The sequence below is a fragment of the Aplidium turbinatum genome, chromosome 5, assembly GCF_918807975.1.
Source record: "Aplidium turbinatum chromosome 5, kaAplTurb1.1, whole genome shotgun sequence".
Classification (NCBI taxonomy): domain Eukaryota; kingdom Metazoa; phylum Chordata; class Ascidiacea; order Aplousobranchia; family Polyclinidae; genus Aplidium; species Aplidium turbinatum.
Window position 1 is genome coordinate 37,038,178 of NC_137476.1, and position 22,395 is coordinate 37,060,572.

Consider the following 22,395-nt stretch of genomic DNA (forward strand, 5'->3'; position numbering starts at 1 on the left):
TTCTATAGGATCACTTTGCAATCTAGCTGTAAGAACAAACTCGTAATTTTCATCCAACAAATCTTTGATGAGATGTGCTTGTGCACGTAGAGTACAGATCAAAGCGGAACTGGTCTGCTTAGAAAGGCAAAATGTAGAGCCTGCAGTGCAAACCCAGTTTTCAAACCAATCAGCCATGGAAAGAAGAAAATCGACTTTGCCATCGCCTTCAATTATGGCGTTTCCAAGTTTGTTTGAATGATATCGCTGTTTGCTATTTACTATCGTCCACCATCTATTGAATAGCGACAGAAACGCAGCAACATCCTTTCGGGATGGAAAATAGCTTTTACAGGCAGCTATTGTTGTCTCGTGAAAAATGGCAAGTGCATACCCAACGTTTTGTTTGTTATTGCCTGGATGAAGTGAGCTGTGAGTGAGTTTTGGTGCCTTTCGCAAATTTGCTTTTTGTTTTTCATCTTCTTCAAAGATTTCTCGAAAGTCTCTCCACCTTATGTACCCACTTTCGGTTGATGCTATAACTTCACCTTTAAGGTCAAATGAGAAAGCTGGAAAAACAAATTTTTGAACATTTAGGAGATTATTGCGGATATTTTTCAACAAGTGGACGTTGTCAAAAAATAAATACGTCTTCGTTGGGTTGCAAGGATGTTGGATGGTGAAAGCAACATCTGAAGGAATCATTTTGGATAGATGATTAAACGCTGACACATTGGCAGAGTGGTTATCAGTGACAACTCCACGAACGTTGAACCCAACTTTTCCAAGGGATTCTATGCAATCAGACAATTCGGATGCCAACCATTTTCCGTTTACAGTTACCTCTGGGGCAGCTTTCACAACAATGGGGACCGTCTGCTTCAACCCCTGCACCATGAAAACTACAACTCCTTTATACAAGTTTTCGTCCATATCTGCACCAACATAAGATCCGCCTGAATATTGGACGCATTTCTGCACATACATCTCATCCGCCATTAGTATTATGTCCTTCGATATGGCACCTTTGTCTTGAAGCAACTTAGCTGCTTTTAGTGCATCCACGTTTCCTGATTTTAGTTTTGCCAATAATGCCATGGATGGAAGTGGAAGTTTTTGCAATAAAACCTTGTATGCTTGAGGCGATGTGTAGCGTAACAGAAGTGCAAATCGTATCATTTCGGAAGAGTACGGAGGTCGACCTTTTGGCTTGTAATGTTGTCTTCTTTGCATTTCTAGTAATAAATCACCATCTCCGCCTTCTTGCAAAGTTTGTAGATAATTTGGGAAATTTTGTAACATTGAAATGCTGGTTAGTTTTGCATTTCGACCTTGTTTAAACCATGTTGGCAATGGGACAGGGTTGCCAATAACTTGGAGTTTAACATGCAGATCACTGTCAATTTTGATCGCTTCGCGCACAACTGGAAAATCATTGACTTCATCGAAAACGAGACGATAATAAATAATGCAACTCTTCGTTTTGTAACAGGAGTAATTTGTTGGACAATTTTGTTCTGATAAGTCAGAAAAATCACTGATAACATCTTTCTTCTCAAAACTATCAAGCTGATCTTTTTGGAAGACACGAACTTTTGGTGGTTTTCGTAATTCTGTAGGAGTGTATAATGTTGAAGGCCTTTTGAGAGAACTGGGTGAATGAATAGAAGGTATAGGGTTTAAAGACCAAATCAGTGTTTTCCTTTTTCCATTGCTTATAAGTTTATCCTCAAAATGTTTGCAGCAAATAACAGAATTGGAAGATGGGGACCAATCAGCACGATTAACAAACTGAATCCATTTGGCTAGTAAATCGTCCTTTTTAAAAGGAAAACGAAACGATGCAACATTTTCGCCTGTGTCATAACAAGACTTGCATCCGAAAACAACACATTTATTTACCATTTGATATCTAAGTTAAATGCTATATTGTATTACTTCAGTAGCTAAAAAATAAAAAAATAAATGCAATTTGCAGAATGTCAGCCTATAAATTATGCATCCGCCAATATTTCAAACTGTTTGTCATCTTTCACTCTCTGCAAGACTTGTGCAATCAAATGATCATCTTGAAATACACTGCAGTAGTGTACAGTACATACCATAACATAACTGTCTTCCATACTTTCTACAGAATAAGCTATAGGCTATTATGCTATGACATTATCAGAAGAAGACTTGATAGGAATTATTTAATGTGTTATTGTGAAATGAACAAGCTCTGAAAGTTCAACAGTATTCTGCATCTCTCAATTAACCAACTAGAAAAAACTAACTAGCAACTCCAGCAAACTTAAATTGTAATATGTTAAACTTGAATTCCTATTTCTTAGCTATGTAAAACAAATGATAAACCTTCCTTTTTGACTATCATTAAACTTGTTCTGTAGGCTATTAAAGTAAGCAAAGACTATAAGTTATATGCTCACTAAGTTCAGCAAAACTAAAAGTGATATATGCTAATTTAGTTCACTCTTCACAACACAACTTTGCTGCTGCAACTGCAAACATTTAGAAATAGCAAACTGTAATCATTTTCTCTCCCAATTAAGGTTAATCCTCTCTCGTCGTCGAGTGCATGCTAAACGATTAACCCAATACGTGTGATCTTGGTGCTTGCGCAGAACACACACAGCGATTCATTTCAATGCGAAATCATTGCTTGTGCTTTTGATGTTTTGGTTTACAGTGCAAAGATGTATCAAAAAATTAACAATGTAGGATTTTTGGATAAACATTATGAAAACTGATTGGCTTGGTCGTTTGTGGCATTTTCCATCCTATCTCGACAAAGAGAGGGAGGGACAATATTTAGAACTTGTACTTGAAAGTGTTATCTAAGGACACAATAACTTTGGTGCGAGTTGAACCAAGATCTTTGAATTGTTATATCGTTGAAGCAATATTGCACATTTTTTTGTTGTGGAAATATTCAGCAAATGCCTCCCTCAACAAATATTAACGTTTGAAGGGTTATAAAACACATGTTTGTTTGGAAAGCGAAATGCATCAATCAGCCTCTTAATTTTTGCCTCTAAAATGCGACATATAAGGCCGTATCTCAAGTAGGCCATGGATGCAGAAAGCGAAATATTATACACTTTACTGTTTTTTTAATCCAAGGTAAAGCTGTTTTGAAGTGTCACTCCAAAGCTATGTCTTTAGTACGGTCAAATTAGACACGTTAATTTGCTGCTCTTGCTGTTCATCACATTGCCCTACTTTCGTTCCGTTTAGTCGTGAACAAAACATAAATGACCAAACAAGACAAGATCTTAGGAGCAAAATGGTTGGAACGCCTGGTCAATCTAATCAAAAAATAAAGAGCCCAAAATGTAGATACCAAACTCATGTTCAGCAAACAAACGTTTCGGAAACTATACTGTCTTCATCTTTAGTGTTATAAATGTTAATGTTAATTATGTTATTAATTAAATGTTGATAATATATTAATTAAATGTTAATAATGTTAATGTTATGTAATGTTAATGTTAATAAACATTTACTGTATAACACTGAAGATGAAGACAGTATAGTTTTCGAAACGTTTGTTTGCTGAACATGAGTTTGGTATTTACATTTTGGGCTCTTTATTTTTTGATAAGACAAGATATTTCTGTTTCAAACGCAGGTACCTGTAAGGACAAACGTTACAAATGTAATTGTGACAAAAACTCTTCCCCTGAAACTTCTGATGAAGGATATTTGACGGATAAGGATACGCTTCCAGTGACGGAATTGCAATTCGGAGACACTGATGACAGAAGTGAGAAGGGATGGCACACACTCGGTCCATTGATATGCAGTGGACGTAGCCAGGATTAGAACTGATGCACTGCATTGCAATGCAGATGTTGAGTATCAATTGTTGACTTTATAAGAAACTGATTGCTTTCTAAAAAGTGTATTCACTCAATCATCGATTAATTGTTCATTTCACCGAACAATTATATTTACAGATTATTCCTTTCATTGTATTCACTGTCGCTTGTTGTTTCTGGTTGTCTTAACAACGTTTATAACTTTTTTGCAAGGATTTTATTTTAAAAAAAAATTTCTGAAAATTATAAGCTTCTCAATTTACTGCGTTCGATCATGTCCCAAACCCAACCACATTTCAATTGAAAATATGGCTGAAATATTTTTAACTATTCTTATTTTGGTTGCTTGTTGCAACAAAAGATTTGATTTGGAAACAAAACGTAGACAAATATATATTTCTTTTTTTCAAGCACTTTTTTCTTTGAATTTCAGGCATTGTGATTTCATGTTAAATATCACGGACGTTACTGCATAATGTATAATGTAATAAACAGATGTGTGAAGAAAAGTTTGCTGCATAATAATAATGTGAGTTTTATATAAAGCTGTATCTATTGCAGATATGCGTTGCTCTTCAACGCTTTACCAAACGAACAGTGTTAATTTTTTTAACCTGATACATCTTAGATTGGAAATGCTTTGGTGACCAGGATCGTTGATGGAATTTTTACTTTGCCTGTGCAAATTGGAGATTTTGTTAGATAGGCCTACACTTTTGCTTCGATAAATGTAAAATGATCAAAATAATCAAAATGATAAAACGCTTTGATAAAATGTAAATTTGTTTTGCAGTTAGTTCAAAAACGCTAAAAAGTTATTAACAAAGATCAGGATAATTGTTAACTGGATTGCGCACTTATGTTAGGCCATATAACGGCATATGCATGTTGCATGTAAAATATACGTTGTATCTTATATAACGACGTTCACCAATTTCACGAGAGCAGGATGCAGCCTATTAAGACGAGCCGCCACTGTATTGTGTACAGTTATTACACTTTCTACCCCTAAAGTTCGTTACGTGACCCCCAGTTTGGGAAACCCTGTTTTAACATACGCGTCGTTGGAGAAGGGATTTCAGTTTATGCGTATGCATCAAATAAGTAATTAAGTGTTTTGTCATACAAAAGAAGAATTGTCGTCACAATGAAAGTTGCGTTTTAGTTGTTTTATCAAACAATAATAGGAATAGAGCTTAACGGCTATGATGAAAACACGTTGATCAACAAAGGTAAATAAGTTGAAGTTGGAGGTGCAGGTGCAGGTATAAGTTGAAGCTGGAGGTGCAATATTCATTTAGCGGATACTATGAAAATTATTGTGACCATGGATTTCCATTAGTCTATCATTCAGCCTGTTGAAAAGATTATTACACAGAAATTTTTAATTTCAAAGGCGCTCATATGGTTTAGTTTGGCTCTATTACGATGTTGTTTAAACTATACCTGTTTTCTTTTTGGGTTATTTCTTGTTTCGTGTGCAAGAACTGAACCTGCGTACGCTGATGATCTTGATATACGTTAGCGTTATCTTGATATTGTTGTTGCTTACTCAATTACTTTATGCTAAAAAGAGCATTTGCAAATATCTTTATTTAATGCACCCTACGTTGAACTGGTAGTTTCGCATCCCGTACTTATAGAAATATCATATAAGTTATGCGATTATTTTGTATAAATTGGTGTGCATTAGGGATTCCCTTTGTGTGCATGTTGGAAAGCGTCTGTTTGTCTTAGTATGCTTGCTCCGCTAGGTTGCTTTTTGGCAGTTGTTCTTGAAGATCACACCGTCATACTATTTCCTTGTGTTGTGTCTCACGATACTATAACTAAGGAATCGTAGATAAAGTTTGCATTGAAGGATTGAATAACAACAAAAAATTCAAGGTTGCCCTGTGGTTGCTATTGTGCGAAGTTGCACATTTGTAAAACCCAAAACCAAGGTTTAAACAATAAATACGATTAATACTACAAAAAATGCTCAATGCCAAGAAAAACACCAAGCAGGGCGAATTAAATCAAACATAGTTATTACTATCTAAACCCTTGACAGCCTGTTTTACCCTAAAAGAAGGTCGTTATTCCAATAGAATATATTTTCTATATGATTCTATTTGAATAAGGACCTTGTGATGATCCTTCTTTAAGGGTGAAACAGGCTGTCAGGGGTTTAGTAGAGAGTAATAACTAATTTGATTCAAAACAAAGGTTCATATTCGTAAGTTTTGACATCTTTACAATTTTTTTCGAATATGTTAACTTGGACCCTTAAATTAATCAACAACTGACTGGCAGCTGCTGCGTTTAATTAAAAGCAATGTGAAGAGTTTGTCAATATCAACCATATAGATTCTAGACACTTTACTGTGCAGAATACGTAGGCTACGGTACCGTACCAGGGATATCTAAAGAAGGGGATACGAAGGCTTTTGTTACGTGTGACAATAATAGGGCTATTGTTCATCGCAAATAATCTCTGTTTATCGTAAAATGACAATTGGCACCGATAGTAGTTTAATAAATCTTGTTATGATAACCTGCATTGCGCTGTTAGCATCAAGCCTGGATACTCACTGCATGCTAATGGTTACTTGTTAATTCAACTACCCGTATACTTGCTTTACATTTAGCCTACCGCAAAGGCTTTGTTAAGAAAAACAGCTTTTTGGTAACTTTTCAACTGTCTTTCCAAACAAGTATTCTTTAAATATGTTCTATGTAACATTTACTAATTGTCTTCTGTAGCTGACTGTACCAGTTGCACTACAAAACATTCTGCAATTTTGAAAAGAACCTCATGTTTCACGCGCTGCAAACTACCGCCCTGGTAGTGTCATCAGAATAAGGCAATCGCTGTGAGCCTTCATATCCCCTTCTCTAGATATCCCTGTACCGTACATAACTTAATCCACAAACCCGGCATGTCAAAACAATGAAGCAAGATTTAAAGCAAACGAGCATTTCCGTTTAGAATTATGTTAAGAACTTCTTCCAGGATTTCGTAATGAACGCGTCATCACAGCCACTTCACTTCGTGAGTTAACGCATTTTACAAATTTGTAAAAGAAATCAGCAGTTTAAGCAGGCTACTAGAGTCAATCAGTTGTTCAGCTATTACTTTTTTCTTTAAAACTAAAACTGATAAATCTATGACTTTCTAATTATAGACCTGTCGCGTTAAAAGCAGTAAGAAATATAGAGGAAGCATAGGATTACAAACTAAAGTTTTCGATCAGCCTTTTGCAAGTGAAGTAGTGAGAACAGGCTAACGGTTGCTATATGAAATTTTAGTTTAGTAAGTAAGCGTAAGATTTATCTATGCTGCTAAGTAAGCCAAATCCAAGAAAATAAACTTCAAATTAAAGAGCAGAAAAACAATCAGACCAAAGTTGTCTGTCTTTTTTTCATATCCAGTCTTACACCCGGTGGTTAAATATTTAGATTAAGTGAATAGAAAGGCAAGGAACCAATCTTCGTGACCACTTTCATGCATACTTGTGAATGTCTTGCCAAAGATACAACCTCTTGCTTTTGAGCGGTGTCGAACCTGCGCCCTTTCGAGTGCCTACTACTGCTCTTGCCATTCGGCTATACAGCCGACTAAAATATAAGCAATGTAATTAAAATACAATAAACTAGTAATTAAAAATATTGATGTTGCTCAGAGCAACATCATGGCAGTAACACTGTTTGCCTTAAATATTTTTGTGGAGTGCAGTGTACAATTTTTTGGTGAAGTAAGTAAACAGAAGCAATCCTAACCTTAAAGTGATACCGTAGCTTGTAAATTAATGTAGTTCGTTTTTTGATTTTTTAGTTTTTCTGTAAATTATTTTTGCTACTTTGAATTAAAACAAAATGGAAGAAGAGTACAATCATTTGGATTTTGCTGACAAGCAGGATGCCACTGATGGTGTTTATGATTCTGCTACGCATGGAGACACTCCAACAAAAGCTGGATATGGTAACACTATCCCGAATAATCAATCAGCGATTCCAAGCGCTAATGCATCCTCAACTCAAAGTATGACAGAGCAATTCTTATACTTCACAATGTAGATATTAACGACCTGTTTTAGCCTGATGCTGCGAGTTCGTTGTGGTAATAGCGACATGCACTAGCTTTCGGAACACAGTTCCCTAGTCATGTGACTAGTGATCATTCGTTACAGCACATGACTAGGGAACTGTGTTCCGACAGCTAGTGCAAATCCCTATTACCACAACGAACTCGCAGCATCAGGCTAAAACAGGTTGTTAATGTCTACATTGTGAAGAAAGCAAAGATCATGCTGCTAAAAGTGGAACTCAATCTATTGCAATTCTTATATTCTTACATATTGTTATATTGTTAGAATTTAACACAAGTTTAGTTTTTGTTTACAGGTTTGGTTAACATTTTCAACATAAAGATTGACTGTAAAATATATCGCGTAGAAGGAAGTTAAGTGTTGTGTTGTGTATAAGCGCATGTGTGGTTGAATACGAATGGTTATTCTGCAAGACAACAAAATTACCATATTGCAAAATTCATTGTATGTGTCTTCAGTGATCATTGAATTGCAGGTAAAGAAAACCTTTGTTTCACGAAGACCACCATTGCTATACTTGGTGCTTTCTTGATCACGATAATCAGTCTCATTCTAGGAATTCTTTCATTCACGCAGGTGACTAAAGCTTTTGCTTCTTTTCTCGTGTTTCAGCGAAAAATACTCTAAAATCAAAATATGCTGTAATGTTCCAAATCAATTTATATTTTAACAAATCGTTTATTTTGGTCATGGCCGTAGGAGAGTAAAACATTTTGGGGGGTATAGAAAATTTTCTTAATATTGAAGATAATGTTGGGCGCCATGTTGAAGATTTGAATACTACCTTATTGAATGAGACTCACTTTAAGGAATCAGCCATTCAGGTAGCATAATATAATAATACAAAACTGTAACGTTTATTGTATTTGCAACCTCAAAACCAAGGTTTACAGCGAATCAAATTCTTATTGCAAGCCAACATTAGTTCAAGTCGATTTAGGAATGAAGCTTAGACGAACTTAAAATATTTAGGAGTTTAGTAAATTGCCAGAAAGGTTTATATCATTTCTAACGAAACCAATTGAATACGTGAATTCAAAAAGGGCCCTACTCTAGTTTTTTCAAAATTTTCTTTTTTTGCTTTTCCGATTCTTTTCAGTGTCTTCTAAATGCTACCTGAAAAAATGGCCAATTGTTTCAAGCCCACACATTTTCAAGCGCAATTTAAAACACAGTAAGGTAAACAAACAAACTTCCGCAAGCGGATTTAACAACTTAACTAAAGCAACTGCACAGCTACAAGCGGAACCAGCCGGAACCTACAACTCAGCACATAATGCAAAGTCTTTGTGGTCTTCAACAAGACAGAACTTAATCATCGCAAACAGAATAATTACTCAGCCCGAACAATCCTCAGTTCAATTCAGTCCAAACAAGTTCGCTTGCTCGCGCGACGCGGACTGTATACATACATTGGTATGTCCACGCGACATTTGGACACAAGAGCGAGGGAGCATTTGGATTTAATTGCTCTCAACAGAAAAAGTGCCATTACCAGTCATGGCTGCGGCCAGGAACGGTTATCTTTGATCAGCAATATTTGCGTTCATTTGTATATTGTTCGTCACGATATTATTGAGATTGTTGCTAGAAAAATCTGCACCTCATGTCAAAAATTTGTATCGTTGATCAAAGCACATTTTACTTTTTCATGCTCTTAAATCAAACAATAAACACTAAACAGACTTAACTCAGCAACAACACTACATTTAACATTATTATAACAAAAAAGCAATAAGCGAACGTTTTCGGCTAGTCAGACAGCCCTTTTCCAACCTATATAATATATTTTAAAAGAAATGCTAAAGAATCATACAGTATCACATTTGGTTTTATTGTTATTATTATTTTGTTTTTATAATGTCAAATGTAGTGTTGTTGCTGAGTTATGTCTGTTCATGGTTTAAAAAAGTTGCCTCTCTACCCAACTTGTCTTAAACGAAACTACACTAAGCTGCAACAACATTACTTCGCTTCATTAAAACTTTCTTACCTCATGGGTATGTTGATGTTGGGGAATAGGTGTTTTCTCAAGTTATCAAATTTCAGGCACAAAAATACAATGAACTGGAACAACTGGTTCCTGTCCTGAGGCAGCGTCTTTTGCAAACCGAAGCTCGGCTGAATAGGTCTGAACAAGCACAAAATGAACGTAAGGATGGTGCAATATTACTTTTTATGGTAGCCTAGCTTACCTAACTTTTATTAACATGTCAATATTTGAATTTTCTTCTGTATTAATTTTGTTAAATATATGTTAGTAGAGTTACCAAGCCTACGTTGTGAGTGCTTTAACATCATTTCAAATATCATTTTAAAGTGTATACTCTTTTACAACCTCTTTTTTACATTTTCTGAGAATTACTTCTTCATTTTTTTATTTCTGTTATTTGCCATCATTTATATAACATGGTGAAGATCGTTGGTCATAATCACGTTTGTCATAGCAAGTACAAGCTTCACAAAATTCACTAATTTTAGTAAAAGTGTAACTTGGATTAACAAAATCTACAGTCAGAAAGTTTTTTTTTAGCAGATAACTGCGTTAATCTGTAGGCTAGCCCAGCGTGGTCCAACTAGAGGCCCGCCGGCCGCATGCGGCCTGCGGATAGAATTTTTGCGGCCGGCAAGCTTTCACACTATTGATTTAATTTGTATTTATGTTACAGAAAGTAATTTCAATTAGAACAAGTATAGCATTTGGATAAAAAGCGTCAAAAATTTAATTCAAAGTTGTAGACAGCAGGGCCTATACTGTTTCAACCTATCAGGTCTCGTCAGTACAACTGGGCTTCAGGCTATTATGTACCTAGAGTTCCGAACGTTTTTATTTCCACTAGGAAGCACTCTGTGGAAAAATGTTACAAACGAGTGATGTCATGAAGACAGTTGTCGACGTCGTAAATTTAGTTAGAGGCGGCAACAAGGCGGACAGACACAGGCCTTTCATTACGTTTCTAGAAGAGTTAAATGCAGAATTCACAATTCAGTGGTTTACCACTTTATACAAATGTCAGGTGGCTTAGTGCTGGAAAAGTACTGCAACATTTTTTTGGTCTTTGGAAGGAAATACCATAATTTCTTCAAACAGAACAGTTGGGTGAAACACAATGTACCAAACTCAGTTATGCGACAAAAACTTCCTGTGCAATCTTGCTTTTCTTGCAGACATGACAATGCACTTGAATGTGTTAAACCGAAATTTGCAGGGGCGAAAGCAAACTATTTCACTTTTAGTTGGACACATTGAAACTTTCCAGCGGAAACTGCGCCTTTTTGCTATATGCTTAAAAAATAACGACCTTTCACACTTTGATTCTTTGCATGCACTTGTGGTAGATGATTATGAAATGGAATGCTCCCGTTTTGTGAAAGATATTAAGGATTTATCTTGTGAATTTGAAAATAGATTTAAAGATTTTGACAGATTAAAACCTAATCTCCATTTGTATAACAATCCTATGGATTGTGAAGAAAGGGGCGTTCTTCCCGGCTATCAGCACAAGGCTGAGCACTCACTAGTACAGCGAGCAGCTGCGATTCGCCAACCATAACGATGTAGCTTCCACGCTAGCAGAATACGGTGCGATACTGATGAGCCCAGCCTCATGGGCGAAACACGTGTCTATCGCTGTCAATTCTTCCTACAAATCGGCTGCCGAGAAACAAATCCTATGGATGTTAATGTGGAAGCACAGCTACCAGAGCTTCAGCTCGAACTCTGTGAGCTTCAGTGCAACCAATTCTTGCTGTCAAGGAAAAATGAAACCTCAGAGTGCTTCTGGAAATTAGTCAGCAAGGATAGATTTTCCAAACTGAAAAATTTTGCATTAAAAATGCACTCAATGTTTGGAAGCACATACATGTGTGAGAGTACATTTTCTAGAATGAAACAAGTCAAGTCTAAAAACAGAAATCGAATGATCGACGAAACACTGGAAGATAGTCTCCGACTTGCTACCACTAACATTGGAATTGATGTAGAAACGATAGTATCAGAGAAACCTCGACCACAGGCATCTCACTGATAGAGCTTTGAAACAAATTTCAATTTGCTATTGTTTAACAATTTCGATTACGCACTCACTATCATTTTATTGGAAATGGCCCGCAAGTTGTCACGTTTTTGTAAAGTGGCCCGTGAGTCAAAAGTAGTTGGACCACGCTGGGCTAGCCTATTCTGTTCGGTGTTCGTTGCAAAACAGAAAATCAAAATAGAAACCTTTACGTGTGGACGCTTTAAAACACTTTCTATTGTCATTAACTTTACCCGTGATGACGAGATATACTTATGGTTTGTGTATTTTTTTATTTATTTTTTTATCAACTTAAAGCAGGGGTTCCCAACCTTTTTTACACCGTGGCCGCTTTTAATAATTTTGAAAAATCAATGCCCCTCCTATTTTTTTTAACCTTTTGAAAACATTAAGAAACATCATTTTAATTAAACTTGTTTTTACCGTAACCAGTGGTTAGAATGATCAAAGGATATAAACACAATGAACATGATAGTAGCCTACATTAATTAGTTATCAGTAGGGCAAGTTTTTGCAACTTTTGCAACTTTTTTTTACAGCTTCCGGCAGCTTCCTAAATACTCAGAATTTATGTAGTATGATGTTTTAAGCTGTTTTTATCACATATACAGTTAATGTGATAGGTGAGCTTGTTTTTGCTGCCAATGTCTTAATTGCTGGTTTGGTGGTAGAAAGAGCAAGCCGCATGTCATATTGAATATCCAAGACACTGCACTGCATTGTCTTCAAAAGTTCAGTGATGTTTATTAGTCTCACAGCAGCCGAAACTATTTACAACTTTACATAGAAATCTTATATTAGTATTTTTGAAACAACCAGGAATTAAAGACCATTTCATAAAGATTTGGGCAAAATGTAGACTACTAGTTTTTTATTAAATTTTAATTTATTTCTTTTGTTATATAGTGTTGGAGTGGACTTAGAGATGATAAACTAAAAAAAATATCATTTTAAAATTTGTCCATGGCCCCCTTGAAAAAGGCTCATGTCCCACTATAAGGAACCATGGCCCCCAGGTTGGAAACCCTTGATTTAAAGGATACTGGTATTGAATATATTCCTTTTTTATTTAAACAATGCTTGAGAAAATTACAAAAAATATTCCAAAAAGCCTTAACTGATTTATTTTATAAAAATTACCCTAAAGTTTATCAAGTCACAGATAGCTCTTTCTTCGCAGCATGGAATCAAGAGGTGTGCTTATTTGTAGCTGTAGCGCACCCAGCATGGGGCTAAGGCGGCTCAAGCCTCCCCCAAATCCTCCACCAAAAATGAAGTTTTTGTATGTTCTGCAGAATACCTAAGCCTGATTTCGTATTTTCTCTCCTGATATCGAACGAAATATTTTCGTTCATTTTGCCACTTAGTAAGCAACTACAAAGTATAAACAATTGGACATGGCAAGTGCAATTAGGCTACACACGAGAAAGCTCTTGAGAAAGTTTTAAATGACGTGAGGCTGGATGCTGTCGAAAAGTTCAATGCAATTTACACGAAAGGTGCAAAAATTGTTTCTGCTTTGTTTCAAGACAGCGTTGCACTGAGAAGAATTGCTGAACATCACATTCCTCGGAACAATGTTGTTGTAGAAACGCCTGAAGATTATTACCGAATATCTATATTCATTCCATTCATCGACGATTTCATCTCTCAACTTAACACCCGTTTTTTAAAGCATGGCAACGTACTTGAGGCGCTTTTTCTGTTACTTCCCACTGGATGTCAGTTGACAAACCTAGATAGACAACTTTTCTCAAATTTGTGTGAATTTGAATGCGAAGATTTGGAGTTGGATTTTGATTCTTTGTTGCAAAATGAATTGACGCTTTTGAACGAACGGTTTAGCAGTAAGCTAATGCTAATGACGCGCCTCACCCACATCGGCAATTGAAGCAGTATTGCTATGCGATTCAGACATCTACTGTAATATTTACAAATTGTTAAAAATATTTGTTACCTTGCCAGTTACCACTTGTACAAGCGAACGCTCGTTTTCAACACTGAAGAAAATTAAAAGCTTTCTGCGAAGTAGCATGGGAGAAGAAAGGCTAAATGGATTGGCAATGTTGAACATTCATTGGGAAATTCCAATTTCACCAACAGAAATTTTAAATGAACTTCAGAAACATCAAAGACGGCTTGACATCAAATTGTAGTTCGTTGGTTGGTGAATTTTGTTTTCGTTCTGGAGTTATGTTACAACCTCACCTAATTTAATGCTTACATAAGGCATTGTATAAATGTATAATATAATGATGGGAGATTGTCACAATCAATGTGCAAGGCCTCGCGTCGAGCTGCTTTGCGTCTTGACAGAATGTGCTGTTTTCATTATGGAATTTTGAGCGATGTGTTTATCGGTTATGACCTGAAGTAACCTTGAATTGCGAATCTTTGTTATGTAACGTAGTTCTGGACCATTCTGTAAGATGCGAACCTCGTACATTCTGTTGTTTTCTCAATCACCAATTATCGTTTGTCATGATGTCACAAGGATGTTAACAGTAGATGTCCGATTGCGAAATATTTATTATGTAAGAATCTTATACCCTACGTGACATTCTGGGGGTTCGTCCGGGAAAACCGAAATACCGAAGAACGCCGAAGGATCTATTGAAAGAAACTAAATTAACAACAAGCTGTCAAAATGGCGGATACCGTCAAACATGAGATGAGTGAAGACTTACGGAGCATGGCTGAACGAATGGGGCTGAGTGACAATGAAAGTCTCAGTTTGTGATGGAAGAGTATCACAAGATAATGGCCCAAAAAGCTCAGCGAGATGCTGACGAAAGAAAAGATAGAAGATCTGCTCGTGAAATAAGGAAAGCAGAACTTGAAGCTGAAAAAAACGAGCAGAACTTGAAGCTGAAGAAAAACGAGCACAGCGTGAAGCAGAAGCTGAGGAGAAGCGGGCGCAGCGCGAAGCAGAAGCCGAAGAGAATCGGGCGCAACGCGAAGCAGAAGAAATCGTGACATTCCTACCTGTCAAAAAGTTTTGGTTTATTCCATTAGAAACTCAGGAAAGTGAAAACGCATAATTTAGCAAAGTAATGTATACTGGCCCTTGTTAGGAGCCTATAAGAGGGGTGTATTTTCATTGTTAAAATCAAATATTTTTCTAAAGGAACTTGAACGCTCCCCTGGCACAGGTATCTTCAACCGGTGGGTTGTGGGCCGTAAGTGCCTTTACATATTAATCAAAGGAATGGGCATAGGCCTTTTGTCACTGTCACTATTGTGGCAAATCACTCGGCCAGCATTTTTGAATTAGCCCCCCCCCCCTAATTTTTTTTTCTGGGTGCGCTACTGATTTGTAGGCAAGAGTATTGTATTTTAGATTATTGTACACAGTTGTATTATTATAGACAAGCATTATGCTTGTCTATGGTTCAAAAATGCAAACTCTCTACCAAAGCTTTGTTGTATATTAATATACAACCGTTCTATTGCTATCTTATTTTATTTTATTTGACTAGCACCTTTAGTAAACCATCCTCAATCATGTGACTACATCAATGGAACAGTTGACCAATCGGGATTCTATTTGATATCACCTGACAGATCGTTTGTTACGCCGTTTTATGTTTATTGCAACTTTACGGAAAATGCGACAGGTAGGCTAGGCTACCGGTAGTTCAGTATTTAACCTACTTTAATTTAGTTTTATTTCATCAATGTTAAACATCATACAGATACAGTAGAATGTTTGTTAACGTTTGACATAAAGTTAAATATTTTTAGCGAAGCATTTGATGAGGTGATTCATTGCCACTCATGTGAGAGTTTCAGATGGTAATGACAACCACAGTAGAGCCAGTGGTTCTTTAACCGTGTGCTTGCATTGTAGAAACCATAATCCCTCATGATAGTATGGAAGAAACTCGTGTAACAAATTTTAAATGTCGAAGATGCTATCGAAGAAAAATCACATATAATGTTGCGGTAGCACAAGCTGCTGCATTAATTGAAACATCAGAAACCTGTCGGCAATTTATAAAGGTAAGAAATCACTTTTCATAGCCATCATGACTCTTTAGAATTTGAGATGGCTTTCATCTACTATAAAAAGGTTACTTAGTTGAAAAAAAGCGTCTTCAATCAATCAATAAACTTTATTTTTGCTGCTGGCGCAAACATGTACAGAACGACAAAGTAAACATACGAATTTGACACCAACAAAAGGGTAAGATGGCAAAACCCAAAAGTTTAAAATATACGTCGATAAAACAGTACTTGCATTTACATCGGTGTTAAAATGTTGAAAGTTATAGAATAATACCATTGTAGCCTATAAATAAGAATTGGCATAATTAAGTAACAACACTGCATTTAACATCATAAAAGCAAAAAGCAATAAGAGAACGTTTTCGGCTTTCATAGCCATTTTCAAGCTTCTAAAAGAAAATACTGCATAAGAAATACTAAGGAATCATACAGTAGGCTTATCACAGCAAACCTATAGCGCACCCAGCATGGGGCTAAGGGGGCTCAAGCCCCCCCCCAAACCCGCCACCAAAAATTAAGTTTTTATATGTTCCCCATTTATACCTTTTGCCTACAGGTTAGATATGAATAAGTACCGGAGGAATAAGTAAAATTGTGACATCGTAGATACAGGGTCATCAATAAATTAACGTTACAACTGTATTTAACAAAGGCTAGACAATTTTTGAGTAATAAACATATAATCATTGTCAAATAAATAAAAAATTATTATAAACAAGTTTTACTCAGTGTGTCCGCCATTTGCGTCAATAACAAGTCGGAGACGCTTCGAAAAAGACTTGCAAGAGTCACGAGTAACTCTTTGAAGTATTTTGGTCCATTCTTTTTTCAGATTAGCCTTCACCGCTTCCAAACTTTGGTGGCGTTTAGTCGAAACGTTGCTCTCCAGGTAAGACCAGATGCCAAAGTCTAGGGGTTTCAGGTATGAGGATGAAGGAGGCCATTCTTCCTTGGAAATGAAGAACGGCACATTGGCTGAAAGCCAGTTTTGCGCTCTCTTATCTCCATGTGAAGGGGCAGAATCTTGTTGGAATGATCAATTACATTTTTGAAGTGTTTTTTGCCCAAGGCAACAATGAACCCTCAAGAATATCATTTCGGTAGTCTTCTTGGTTCAATTTCACTCCTTGATTCACAAAAATCAATAGACTTTTTCCTGATTCGATGACTGTGGCTCACACCATCACTGATGCCGCCACTTGTCTCCGAGTGACTTGCCGGGATTCCAAGTCACCATCTCTTGACCATAGACGATCATTCTGACTGTTAAAATGATGCTGGACATCAAATTTCTTCTCATTGCAAAACACAAGGTTTGGCAGCGTGCCCCCTCCTTCAATGCGTGAGAGCAGAATTCTGGCACTGGAAAGACGTTTCACAATGGTATTGGCAGTTAGCAACTGTTTCTTCATGTGTTTAAATGGGCTCATCTTCAAATCCTTCTTGAGAACTGTGAACATGGTTCCATAAGCCACGTTCTCCTCGATTTTTGACATTTCCAGTTTTCTTTGTGCTTGTTGAGAGTTCTTCAGACCAACATTCTGTTAATTTTGAAGTTCTTGCAAATATCACTCCTTAACTTGCCCGATTTGAAGAGCTCTACAATAGCCATTCTTTTATTCAAATTTTCATTCATGGCCTATAAAATTTAGGCCTAAAAATATAAAATTAACAAATATTCAATTTATTAACATTGCAACGCTAAATATTGATGATACAGTTGTTTGAAGTTTTAACGTTAATTATTATTGATGAGTGATGGCTCTGTTTTGACTGTGCGATCATAAGTGATGGTTCGCTCTGCCTCGCAGTAAAATATTTAAATCAATATTTTTCCAAAAGAGCTTGAACGCTCCGCTGGATCGCTGGCACAGGTATCGGCAACCAATGGATTATGGGCCGTGAGTGCCTTTAAATATTAATCAAAGGGATGGGTATAGGCCTATTGTCACTGTCACTATTGTCGCAAATCAGTAGGCCGACATTTCTGAATTAGCCCCCCCCTAAATTTTTTTCTGGGTGCGCTACTGCAGCAAACATATGGTATAGGCCTACTCTAAACAATTGTGAAACTGCTTTTTGCTTACACAAAAGCATAACTCAAATATTACGCAGCACAACACGTGACAATCAAAGACGATTAAAAGATAGGAGGCTCCGCCAGCAAATAATTGCCTGTTGAACCCTGGGTTGGAGGATTTAATTATTAGTGCCTCGTGAATCTTGGTGTCAAACTCGGACAAACACTTACGAACAATCTGGAAAGACTTCAATGAGGACTTATTGTTTGAACACTATTGGCAGTTTCTAATATATGGTCTTTCTAATGTATGATCTTTAATTGCACTGCTTTTATTAAATTTAGCTAAATTCAGATGTTCTCCCACTCTTGTCACCAAATGTCGCGTGGTCATACCAATGTATGTCGATCTCGCATCACGCGAGCAAGTGAACTTATAAACGACGTTTGAACATAAGCGGAAAGGAGTTTTAGACTTCAACTGAAAATAGTAACCAGCTTTAAATGCTTCATGTATCATAAATGATGTTTTTCGATAAATCAGCCACGAGCTCAATCGCTGGGGTTTCTGGTTGCCTCAAATATTTTTTTTCTTTTGAGATAGTCTCTTTTGTGCTCCGCCGCTTTTTTCATACTAAATTGTAGTCAACTGGAGTGTTATATTGTAATACAAAACTTAATAAGTTCAATAAAACAGCCAATAAAACTGTAAGCCAAGTAGAAAAAAGGATACACATTTTCGCTAAGTGCTTCTTGCCAGACTTAGACAACTAGATAATTCCACTGAATACTGAAAAGTTTGAGTGTTCATCAGGACAATATTCCTTTCTAGCACTAGTTGCAACTAGTGCTAGAAACGATAGATGATTCTAGTTGTCTAATTGGATTAACTGGAGCGAATGATCGGTAATTCTAATATAATATGGTAAAAATTAGTACTTGTTTAATTTAATTGTAGTTCTAATCTAAACACCGGTTTTGGCAAAAATTCTAGTTTGTCCAACAGTAATTTTCTGCAAATGAAAGGCAACTGCTGTCTTATCAAACTCATCCAAGAAAATTGTAACAAAGCGATCAAACTCAAAGTGTCATTGCACCGCTGAAGCAACGAAGATCAAAAAATTCGTATAACTTATTAATTCACTACGTCACAACATCTGTTATGACGTATTTGGTAAAGTAGGTTTTAATACTGTGATCATAGTGATCTATATACACAAGCCTTGACAACGGGCAAACTAAAGGCCAGACTACAGGCTGATTTTATTTTCGATTTTAAATTTTAAGCTAAATTTAATTTGTATCTTTTTGAATTGATACCCACTGCAAAATTCCAAGTTTTACATTAAAAAATGACAATTTTTTACCTATATCACTGTTGCCAGAGGCTTTTTAGATTTCTAACATAATTTTCAAAATCTAGTTTATTATTTGTATGGTAAAAAAGCACAAAAGTAACTCAAAATCAAACAAAATATATACAATAACTACATTTAATTACTAATACTCAAGATATCAACTCACAGTATACCAACAATTTTGGCTACTAACAAATCGGCTTTCACTAAAATTTGAAGCTACCTGTTGTCATGGCCTATGTATAAAGGACGCCATGGCTGTGATGGTAAAATGACATTTCGGTCCAGAGTTGCCATATTGGCACTTTTCTCCAAATAGTAAATAATCTGTGACAATTGCATCTAACTAATTATAATCTAGTTTAAATTTTATCTAATATGTGAACACTCCAATAGCTCAAATTACAAATCTAATATAGGCTACTGCAATTTAGAAAAGCTAACAAAATATTCTAGTTGTCCTAGACTGGTTCTAGCCATGCAGCTATCAAATACGAAATAAAAACGTGGATGTTGCAAAATTTGAATCTACACTATTGTGTCACAACGTAATAATTGTAAAGAATGAAAAGGATGTTTGATGTGGGATCAAGACATAAGTTCCATAAGAATAAAATGAACCGAACTAAACATGAAGTGGCTAGAGTAGAGCCCTAACTAGAGATGTAGGCTATATGCAAAAAAACGAACCGTTTTTTTTTTAAAAGCGTGTTTTTAAAAAACACCCTTTTTGTTTTTATTGTTTTTTTTTCCCATTTTTTCTGGAAAAGTTGCAATTTTTTTACTATTTGTAGCTTAATTTCACTATTATAGTGCTCTTGAAAAACATTAAACTAGTAAAAATGGTTTTATTGGTGTGCTGAAATTCCTAAGTGTTTGTGCTTGGCAGCATTATGTTTTTTGCATAGTCCTACGTTGCTTCACTTTCTTCATTCCCAGGCATGTTTGTGGCAGTAGACCTGACAAACATTGAATTAAAGCAATTTGCTACATGGCATAATGTAGATGAGTTAATTATTTCTTTTTCCTTTTATGGAAGTTAGCCTACGATGTTAGTATACCGGGCCTGGTTATTCTTGTACACAACTCATTGGGCTGACGAAATTTTGGCAAAAACAAGATGGCAGTATTCAGAACACACACTACCTTGTTTGTGGTAATTTACAGACATGGAGGAACCACATGGGCCTCGTGGGCCTGGTCCCACCTACTTCATTTTCTGAGTGAGCCTGGCCCACTCACTTTTGAAAGCCAAATTTCTTTGAAAAGGTAGCAAAAACGGCAAATCAGGGAGGGAGTTTTAAAAAAAGGTCTTCACTCATTTGATACACACTAGTTTGATTATTTTTGATAGCTTAATAATGAAATCCAATCTTCAAACTTTTTTGTTGAGCCCACTATTGATGGGCAGCACGTGTGGGTGTGGTTACGTGTGATTGGTGGAGCAATCTATCAATCAAGATAAATATTCTAGTCATTACGTATGCACGTACTGTATAATGCTGTAGAGTGCAGATTATCACTCCTAGGTAATATTATAACTGTGTTTGTATTGTTGCCTTTTATTTGTGTGTAGGCAGCATCGCCATATTTTGTACAGCGCTATAGAGCGTTTTAACAATTTTGTATTTTTTTTGGCCAAATTAGGCTCAAAAATGGAAAATTTGTCGCCAGTTGGCACGAAAGGCAATCATGAAACCACAATGTAGCCTACAAACGATTTCAAGCATTAGGAATGCAACAATGTTATTGGGGGTCTGGGGGGCGAAGCTCCCCAGACGTTGGATTGACTTTGACTGCTGCGCCTCTGGGCCCACCTACTTATAAAATGGTTCCTCCATATCTGGTAATTTGCTGATGCAAGCTATTGCCAATAGCTTGTTTAAACATGTTTCTTAACGTAGGCTATAGCTTAGCAACGATGTAGCCTATATGCTTTGAAACAGAAGTATTCCTTTCGTGTGTTGTAAGGTCTTAGACACTTTGTCATTGATGCTTCTTGCAGATCATTTGTGACATAATGCACGAGATTTTATCACTGATATTTTTAGCTGTCAAAAGTAAGTCCATTTGGCAGAAAAGATTTAGGTTAATGTTCCTTTCAAGTGCCCACCACCCACGTAGACTATTGCCAGGTATGGAGGAACCATGTTAAAAGTAGGTGGGTCCAGAGGCGCAGCAGTCAAAGTCAATCCAACTTCTGGGAGGCTTCGTCCCCCAGACCCCCTATGATATTGTTGCATTCTTAATACTTCAAATCGTTTATAGCCTACATTGTGTTTTCATGATTGCCTTTCGTGCCAGCAAACAACAACGTTCCATTTTGGGCCCAATTTGACTAAAAATATTACAAAATAGTTAAATTGCTCTATAGCGCTGCACAAAATACGGCGATGTACCACATATAAAAAGGCAACAATACACACACAGTTATAATACCACCTAAGAGTAATAATCTGCAGCATTATACAGTACGTGCATATGTAATGATATCATTGTTTTAACCATAGAGATCATAGACAATAATTCTTCTCTCATGTTGTCGCTATATGTCAGGGCATCCGTTGGTTAGCCACTGCCTGGTGTCGTCGTCGATAGAAACTAGGCCTTCCATACCATGAGGTGGTCTGTAGCCGGCAATCCTTGATAATGTGGGCCGCCGTCTGCATTACATCACACTCACAAGCAGCACTCTCTGCCAAGCCCCAGCGCAACATGTCTGCACCATAGCGTCCAACACCAGTGAGCAAACGGTTACGCCTTGATGAGGCAAGTCTAGAGAGGCCATGGCCCAGCTGGTTCTCGGGCGGAGATCTGAATACTTGGCGAAGTGGGGATGTGCTGCTTGACCATTGTTCACACCATGCCGCGTGGAACCACTGTTTGCTAGGGCTTCAACCAGAGGCTGCCAGAAGGTCTTGTGCAGCGCGTACAAATGGCTTTCTTGATTTTAGCCGTTGTTTTGGTGGATATCTCAGCCTGGTTGCGTGTAGCAGATGGCCGTGGTTTAAGGCTTTACGGCTCAGGGAAAGAACAGCACGTTGGCGCCGTAGTGCAGCTGGCTCAATGTTTGCAAGGACA

The 22,395-nt window shown here is 36.8% G+C and overlaps 1 protein-coding gene across 1 annotated transcript in view; it reads left to right on the forward strand.

The window, feature by feature from the left end:
• The window catches only part of LOC145771234 (uncharacterized), a 194,556-nt gene that overhangs the window by 164,245 nt on the left and 7,916 nt on the right, over positions 1 to 22,395 (forward strand). The window contains exons 8-14 of the mRNA XM_082582969.1: positions 3,611 to 3,793; positions 7,666 to 7,824; positions 8,367 to 8,467; positions 9,128 to 9,307; positions 9,941 to 10,043; positions 15,408 to 15,545; positions 15,779 to 15,930. Of these exons, the coding sequence (XP_082439095.1) occupies positions 3,611 to 3,793; positions 7,666 to 7,824; positions 8,367 to 8,467; positions 9,128 to 9,307; positions 9,941 to 10,043; positions 15,408 to 15,545; positions 15,779 to 15,930 (1,016 nt within the window). The remainder of the gene's footprint in view (positions 1 to 3,610; positions 3,794 to 7,665; positions 7,825 to 8,366; positions 8,468 to 9,127; positions 9,308 to 9,940; positions 10,044 to 15,407; positions 15,546 to 15,778; positions 15,931 to 22,395) is intronic.